This window comes from Bidens hawaiensis, unplaced genomic scaffold (assembly GCF_021521415.1).
Source record: "Bidens hawaiensis isolate Kalapana, Puna unplaced genomic scaffold, B.hawaiensis_p1.1 tig00051230_1, whole genome shotgun sequence".
Classification (NCBI taxonomy): domain Eukaryota; kingdom Viridiplantae; phylum Streptophyta; class Magnoliopsida; order Asterales; family Asteraceae; genus Bidens; species Bidens hawaiensis.
This window is the reverse complement of record NW_027499163.1, coordinates 45,717-55,225: the sequence shown is the minus strand read 5'-3', so window position 1 is coordinate 55,225 and position 9,509 is coordinate 45,717. Positions and strand designations below refer to the sequence as shown.

At 32.6% G+C, this 9,509-nt stretch overlaps 1 protein-coding gene across 1 annotated transcript; it reads left to right on the top strand.

Annotated features, from left to right (window-relative positions):
- The first annotated feature begins 8,227 nt into the window (after positions 1–8,227).
- Positions 8,228–9,113, top strand: LOC143598889 (zinc finger protein GIS2-like). The gene has a single exon (XM_077076985.1). The coding sequence runs from the start codon at positions 8,357–8,359 to the stop codon at positions 9,104–9,106; it is 750 nt and encodes a 249-aa protein (XP_076933100.1). The 5' UTR covers positions 8,228–8,356; the 3' UTR covers positions 9,107–9,113.
- Positions 9,114–9,509: the final 396 nt, after the last annotated feature.

The window sequence follows — 9,509 nt, the reverse complement described above, 5'->3', positions numbered from 1 at the left end:
GACGAACCGTTAGTTAAGATCGATTTCTCAGCTAAATGAGCGTTAGTTAAGATCGAAATGACAACACAAAAGTATCATAATTATTGACTTGTTTCTTTGATCTACAATTCCACGTAATTCCGCTATTTTTAAACGTATTTACCTTTCATCTACTTCTTGTGGATGGTTTTGTGGAAACCCGATTAATAATTCTTCTACTCTAGACTCCTCAATTTTGCGAGCTTTGTGTTTATAAAATTTATGATTTTAATCCATTACTTGATTAGGTCGTTTGTAGTATTGAGAATGAAACACTTGTAGACATATACTCTTCACATCGTATCAAATAATTAGTATGATCCGAACATATGGACTTTCTATCATAATAAAATGACATTACTAGTCACTAGAGGCCTTAGCCATTGAAAGTTGCACAATGGACCACGTTGGCAGGAAGCGGGGTCGAAAGGGATGTGTGGACTCGACCAATATTAAAGAACCAACACCAACCAACAGGACCAACGTTGGTTGGTCCTCATAGTGTCATCATATCTTTTAGAAATTTTTGTCATCTTCTTAGAAACTTATAATTCCAAATCAAATTATGGTGTAAACATTGGATTAAAATGTTAACTAGATATGTCTTATTCGGTTTAAGTTTGTATTCGTAATCTCGAATCTATGATCCTAAGTCTCGACTATGTCAATATAGGAAGGGTCGTCTCCGAGAATTGTTAAATTTTTTTGGGCTGAAGGCGAAAAAACATTAGGCCTTAAATAAAGGGGTTTTTAAATCAAATTATGGTGTAAACATTGGATTAAAAAGTTAACTAGATATGCCTTATTCGGTTTAAGTTTGTATCTCGTAATCTCGAATCTATGATCTCAATATAGGCAGGCCGTCTCCAAGAATTGCTAAAACTTTTTCGGTTGAAGGCAAAAAAAAAGGCCTTAAGCAAAGGGGTTTTTTGTTAAGTTTAAACATGTTAGGGTTTAAACAATTTAATTTTTAAATGAGCATACTTGGTTATTATTTTTGTATAAAATTAGGCTTAAACATGTCTCCGAAAGCCGGCCCTGAATACAGGAACGGTATGTGTAAAACTCATTTACAAGAAATTAGCAGTATTTGTTATATATAATAAAGATGAAGTATCATCAACATATGAAATTGTTACTATGGCGTTTGTAGTTAGTCTATTGGTGATCTATCATTGTTTAATCCGTCGCAATATAATTATATCTGACTTTAATAGGCGATCTTTAGAAAATTGTGAAATTCTTGATGAAGGTTCATACACAAATGGAATCAGATGACGAAGGTTCATGCATAGCGCAAGCAGCATGGACTAATTAACCTATAGAAAATACGAGTAAAAACACACTAATTAACCTTCAAAATTTTGTAAACAAAGAGGTCAAATAAATCTTTATAATTAATCTATATTATAACTATAGAGAGTTGATAGATGAGGTGGCCTAGTCCTCCTAGGAGTACGTAATTGGACAAACGTAAATGGGTTAGCAAACGTAGAAAGTGCGTAACTTTCGTTTGGTTCGGGGTTACATGACTCTTAAGTAATACAGAAAATTACACAAATGCCCCCAATGGTTTGATTTTTTTACAAGTTTAGTCTAAACTATATAATTTGTAAACTTGATCCAAACACATGTGAGAGTTGCATGCTTAGTTTCCACCATTAATCCTAGTTTGTATTTAACCTTAAAAACTAACTTAATCCACATGGATTGTGCCATTTTCTCTAATATATATATACGCGTGTGTATTAACGGGTCGGATAACAACAAAAGTTATAGAGAGAGATAGAGAGTGAAAGAAAGAAAAAAGAAATAGTTTGGTTCAACACAAATAGCAATAAACGTGTGAATCATACGAATTAAAGGAACGTAAAAGGATGTTGCGGCAAAAGTGCAAATAATTCATCATGGTTTTTGTAACTTAATTGTATGTATAACTAGGGTAATTATTTAGTTTTGTATAACGTTAACTAAAGCAATTTACAATGATTTTTCCTCTACTTATAAAAAGTAATAATTACTTTATATTCAGTGGCGGATCCAGAAATTTTTTTAAGGGAGTGCACTGTTTTTTAGATGCTTCAATTTCATAGAATCGGGCCGGTTAGACGGTTCGGGTCTGTTCGATTAGGGTAAAGTTTATCACATAATAAAATACGATACAATAGAAGGCGGACTTGAACATTTAAATTAGGAGCCGAAAACATTAAAACATAGCATTATTCAAAGTAAACGAGCTATATTTATACTTCTAGAAAAAAAAATAGGCGGTCGGGACCCTCCTCGTCTCTTAAATGTTCAAGTGATGAAGTAATGGTCTTAAATCTTAGAAACACAAATAAGTAAAATTAAAACAATCAATAAAAAACCTTGTGAAATAAAATAGGTTTCTTAATTTTAAATAAACGTATAATCACTGTATAAAACACAAAATAAAATTAACCATAGACCTAATGATTTTAATCAAACTAGAAAACAATAAATGACCTAATGATTGTAATCAAACTAGAAAACAAAACTTCATAAAGTATTAATATTAACTTATTAAATAAATATCTATAAAAAGTTAAAAACAAATAATTTTTATCATGAAAATGAGATAAAAGTTAAGAAAAGAAAAGCATTACGCTGGACCCAGTATACCCACTTCTAAGTAACATAATAGAAAATCGAAATGAATCGTCACTAACAAGAAGTGAACTCGAGACTTCAATGTTAACAACCAATAACTTAGCCACTCCACCACCTTTTTAATTTGTTTAGAGGGTGCACTTCAAATTTATAAGAGGGTGCACTCCAGAATTCATATATAGCATTAAATTACTATTTCGAAATTAGGGGGTTCCCGTGCACCCCCAACCTTCAAGGTAGATCTGCCCCTGTTTATGTTTATCATAATTACGTTAGCATGATACTTATCACTAGTGTAATTACTCATTTTATAACTAATGTAGTTACATTTCAATGATATTTGTTCTAATTAGTACCTATACAAAATAATCATTCTAGTTGTAACACATTATTTATTTTTAAATGCAAAATTTATGTTTAAGTTAAATAATAAAATAAACCAACAAACTGAACACGCGTTGATATTCTTTTGAGTATGTTACAACTTGATTTTTGGGGTTCTTTCTTTCGATTGCTATAGTGCATGTTCCAATACCGACTGAGTTCCTGCATGGTTGTTTATACTTTTGCTTAATTTGCTACATAATAATTCTTAAATGTCTGTTGCAACACACGCCCGGACAACAACTAGTTTAGTAGAATTATAAATCTTGTTTTCTGACAACTTTTTTTTTATATAAAATTAACTACAAATTGGTGATTGGTGTCGGTTCACTAGTTTTTGTTTACTTCATTTTCATAATCATCGTGAACTGTGGTGGAACCCTAATAATTTTCATCCTTTTCAGTTACATGTCTCATGAGCCACACATTTTTCATATTTTCTTTTTGCTCATTTTATGGATTCATTTAATATGTTTTTGTTTTACTTTTATTCCTTTTTTAGTTTTTTTTAAGAAAATAACATATTTGGATGTAATTATATTTTTTTTAAAATGTCACTAAATAGAATTATATTTGATACTACAAAGAAATACCTTAATAATTGCGACAAATGCCGCTGCTATTGATGCCGCCGTAAAGACCTCAGTCATTGCTACCGTGCCGCCGCTATTACTGTTGTCGCTAACCGCGGGCTATTCTCCCATGTCTGTGGCTAATAATAATAATAATAATAATAATAATAATAATAATAGGTAATAAGATTTTGTGTTTTTTTGATTATTTTACTTTGTATTAATGCGCTCTTTTGATAGTTACACGTATAAACTGATTGAACTTATTAAATTATCGCCGTAACATTTTTTTTATAATCATTATTACATGGGCAAATGACCTAAAACAATTGCAAGCTTAAAGCATTCCCAACCCATCCTTTAAAATTATGTGAGGAGGGTTTGTAAATATAGGGTGAGGTTGTGAGTGTAAATTATAGGGTGGAGAGAGAAAATGTAGTGATTTTTTGTAAATTTGGGGCAAAAGTAGTGATTTTTTGTAAATTATAGGGCGGAGAGAAAAAACTGTAATGAAAAAGGTATAAAAAAATATTATTTAATTGAACATGAGAGAGAAATTTAGTGTTTTTAGTATAATTATATGATATATATAGATATAGGGATAGGGAACGGGATGAGAATGCTCTTATCTTTCACCTCACGTAGCCTTTTTAGATTTATATAGTTATTGCTTAAAATATGAAGAAGGTGATGAAATAGCAATTACCTGATTATAGCTTGTCGATTAGTTCGTAAATATGAGTTTTGATTGAGTTTAAAACATGATATGAGTTTTGATCGAGTTTAAAGCGTGCTTTTAATTTATAGGAATCCCTTCGCACGCATCATTTCCATGATTGTTCAAGATCTAACCTCACTTGGGAACCATAGCTTCCTTAAATCTTAACACACTATACATGATCTAATCTCACTAATTAGGATGATCATCTCATGTTGAAACCAATATTAATCATGTTCCCTAATTAATAAACCAAGTTAGATTTTTTTTAATAGGGGATTTGAACACAAAACCTTTGGATGATTAACAAGCTTCGACTCTATTACCACACAACCAACCCCATACCAAGTTAGATCAATAGTACCATTTTTACCTAAGGGCCCATACTTTTCTTTCACAACATTAAATATAACTCTATATATATTGTATAAGTTTACAAGAAAAAATATAATTATGAAATTAACCAGAAACATATAGCATTATCTTGTCTCTATAATAGTAATTTTGCTAAGTTTGCCTTAGAAAACATATTTATTATCCCTAACTATATTTCATTTCTTGACAAAAATAATTAAGGCATTCACCTTTTTTTTTTCTTTTCCTTCACAAGCATTCACTAATTCTTTTTACTATAAGAAAAGCTAACGTATAACAATGGGAGATGATTTATACCACTCTCTTTATCCTTATCCAGTTTATTTTATTTTTCATTTTAAATTACACAAACAGGAAATTTGCGATCGGTTGTGATAGTAAGAAACGATCACAAATTTGGTTGACTGATTTGCAGTCTAACCACATTAATGGTCGAAAAATTAACGAACGTCACAAATTATAATTTTGCTACCCTTAACTTTTGCCACAAACCATTCGCAAGAACGTAAAAAATGTAATCTATATTAAATTGTGAACCAAGTTATAACTCATAATTTTGTTGTAAAACTTTCAATCATTTTCTATTTTGAACTGCTAAATTTTTTTACACTTTATAAGGTTTGAACATAAACACATAGGTTTCTGCTACTATAACCATAGGCAAAACTTTTTAGGACCAAAGAGGTCCCCGACCCCCTTCGTTTTTATTCCAGCAGTGCAAATTTACTCGTTTTTATTTGAAAATTTTTATACGTAGCATAAATTTACCCGTTTTCGCTCTAAAATTTGAGTCCCTCCCCCCCTGTTTATGAAAATTTGTATGCCTATTTTCGTCCAACCTCGTCGGCGTTTTCCTACAAGTTTCGCCATTTGTAACATCTCGGATTTTTTGAAACTGTATTCGTTGCATATAACCCGACCCGGAAATATTTTGGATCACTATTATTAATCAAAAACCAAATAATTATAAATATTTAAGTTTCTAATAATTCACTTGAAGCCCTTGTACTTTAAATAGACTTTAAATCTTATTTATATTATCAAAAGTTCATAAAAATGCTCAAAGACCAAAATACAGGGACTAAATGTGACAACGTGTGAAACTTATCCCCCATACCATCCGGAGCGCCGCGCAACAGCTAGCCTACCTGCTGGCTGCGCAGCGCGGTGGCCCCACTGCACTCAATCTTGGTTCGTCTTTGTTCGTTAACTCGTTTAAGGTATAAAATCGTTTATTTTAGGCATATTAGAGAGAATTAAAGAACAAGTAATCATAATATAACTAAAATACAACTCTTAATTCGTTTTCCCTTGTCCAAGATCAGATCTTTATGAATCTTTTGGTAATTCTTTCCTTAAAACATATTTACTTGCTTAAACGGGCCAAAAAGCCCATAATTAGTTTGTTTTATGTTTTTCTATATAAACAACCATTAAACATCTGCTGTAAACATTAATCAAACCCTAAAGAACATCCTCCAGCCGTCCCTTACCTCTGTTTATCCTCCAACCCTTCGGTTTTTGCATATTCGTTAAAGATTCAAGACTTGTTCGTTGACTTTGCAAACTCAAGGACCTTTGACTTCCGTTTCTCATCAATCCTTTCGCTTTCCGGGTAAGTTGTAAACTGTAAAATCGTTCATACATATTCCCTAGTCAATAACCTTCAATCAATTTTGGTGGTTGAAGGGTGTTGACTGGTCAATTGCTTTAAAACCCGATAAAGGGTAAAACAGTCAACAATTTTGACTTTGCGTTTTCTCATGCTTCTAGTCGGATTCAACGTTTGGTCCAGAATACTTTTATTCTCGTAACAAAATTTTAAGGCTACTGCCCAAAACCCGACTTCTGACTCGCTGTTCGGATTCTGGTCAGTACCAGCACGCTTAAACGTTTAATTCAACATAACTAGAGTTCTACTCATCCGTTTGGATTGATTCCAGCGACATTAAGTTCGTTTTTATTTATAGTTTTATATCACAAAGTTTCAGGTTCTGATCATTTATCTCGTTTGATGCATATTGGACGACTCGCTTATCCGTTTACTCGTTTATTCCTAATTATACTCCCTTGCCTTTAATCTAAGGTGAGTTTGATCATTCCCCTTTTTATCTACTGTTTTCAAACGTTTTGGGGACATATGCGTACTTATTCATATTTTCTATCTATATATATACACAAAATCACAAATATAATCATTGTGTGAATATCAGTTGAATGCTATTTGCTAGTTGCTACATGTTTAATTGTTTACTTGATAACGTTTCAGAGAGGTCCAACATATCCCCTTGTAGAGGGTTCTCATTAGTATGATCATACGACCGTCTTAGTAACCGGAGCCCGATTCGCTTGGCGAAGGTAAACCGACAATTTAGTCATTGTAATCAACGTTCGATTCACTTGGCAACGGTTCATTGGCACACGAGTACAACTTGGTTTTGGTTTGTTAAGGATTTGATTGATTATTATCACATGGTTGGTTTACGCATTTATCATTTATCAACTATATATATATGCTATTATTTAATGTTTCAAAATTGGTGATCATCTCACTCAACATGTGTTGTTGACAAACTCTGTTTTCTACGCATATGTAGGTTGATTGAAGTTGAAGTATGGATACTTAGAAAGACCTTAGGGTTGTAATGAAGACATACATGAATTTAACATGTTATATTTGTTTATTTGAATTGGTTTGTTGTATTTGGATATTGTGTGTGTATAATTGAAATAAAATAATTGATTAGATATTTTCATTTATACTTATGATAGTATCTTCGAGCTGTGAGCAATCGGATCACGCTCCGGCATTTCCGCCTTAGGTTGGGGTGTGACAAATTATATATATATATATATATATATATATATATATATATATAGAGAGAGAGAGAGAGAGAAAACGTTATAAGAATGTTTACGAGCCATGAACTAGTCGCAATCGATACGTGATTAGTGTTGATACGTTAAACAAATACTTTATTGATGATCAATACGTTACATGAAGATACGTTAATGGAGGTCTAGAGAGAATCCGGCATGGTAACGTTACATTACATAAATATGGCACAGATCTCTATGCAAACTAACTATGGAAGGCCTATTTATAGGCATGTCCCATTCGTTAAAACAGTAGTAACGAATGAGACTCTCATTCGTTAACATCACTAACGAATGAGGTCTTTCCATAGCTCCATTCGCTTAACACCCTTAGCGAATGGGTATACCTTAACGAATAAGTCACCATTCGTTACACTGTAGTAACGAATGGGCTCTTACATTAACGAATATGCCTAGTCTTTAATCTGTGTACGTATCAATGAGTGCTGCCTCCTCCGTAACTCCACTTATGAAAATCTGTGTACTTATTTTCATCCCTCCTCGTTGTTTCGTCAAAGCTTCGCTACCGACTATAACTATATAATGTTTAAACTTATTTTATTTATATTATAAATATATTTTCATCACTATTATTTTTACTTTAAATAATAATAAGTATTTTCAAAACACAACACAAACATTTTCATTGAAAGATTATTTTCTACAACATGTTTCTTCTTTATAGGTACCCTACCTCACCCAACATGTAACTTAATTACAATCCACCTTCTTCATCCTCCTCTTCCTCCGCCCTTAAACCGCCGTCGGCTACCGCTCTCCGATGGAAAATTCCGACCAACAAACTCATGATTTCATGAACGTCCAATCTTTCTCTCAACTCCCCTTCATCCGCCCCTCATCCATCAAAGAAAAAAGCATTCGCCTCTTCGGAAAAGACTTCGTTGGTTGCGACGAATTTGACACAAACGACAACAACGACAACAGCAACAGCAACGCAGTAACCAACCGCGAAGAATTTAAAGAAAGTAACGAAAGTAGTCGAAAATTCGAGTGTCATTATTGTTGCCGAAACTTCCCTACTTCACAAGCTTTGGGTGGACACCAAAATGCACACAAAAGAGAAAGACAACATGCAAAAAGAGCTCATCTTCAGTCAACCATGGTCAACGGTGGCTTTACGGAGGCGCAAATGTATGGTCTTATGAACTACCACCGGTTCACCACCACCCCACCACCCTATTACCACCACACAAACACCAACTACCATCATAGGTTCTATGCAAACAATAATATTAATAATATTAATAATAATAATAATAATAATAACAATAATAATAATATTTACACTTCTCATCAAACACCTATCAATGAGAGTCCATTAGGGTTATGGAGATACCCTAATAATGCCCAAAACACAATATATAACCGTGATGGCCAGGTGATTAATACGTTGCCCGTAGTGATATCTTCGAAAGAGGGGTTGCGTGCAACGAGAATCGGGACAAACACGAGTTATATATTCGATTTGAAGCCGGTTCAAGATCAAGTTAGTCTAGACTTGCGTCTGTGACATTATGTTAAAGTTTTATTTAGAGGTATTTTTAATATTTTATAGAACTACTACCATTTAATTTTTTATGCTTAGTTCATGTATCTTAATTATAAGTCATGAAATCTAACAAAGATATTATTTTTATCATGTGTGTGATTTCAAGTTGTAAAGAAAATTAGGTTAAATAACTTATATCCATCTTTATCATGATTAGATTAAAAAAAACATGTTTCTCAAACTATTGAGGTTTGAAGATACACAGATGGAGCCAAATGAATTTGGATCAGTTTTTGATATCCGAATTCGTTCGGCTCATAATTTTGCAGAGCAAAAAAAGTTTCATGGTTTTAAACTTTTTCTCACATTATGTTACAATTTACTTAATTTAGAACTATAAATATGATTTTTTTTAAAAAAAAAT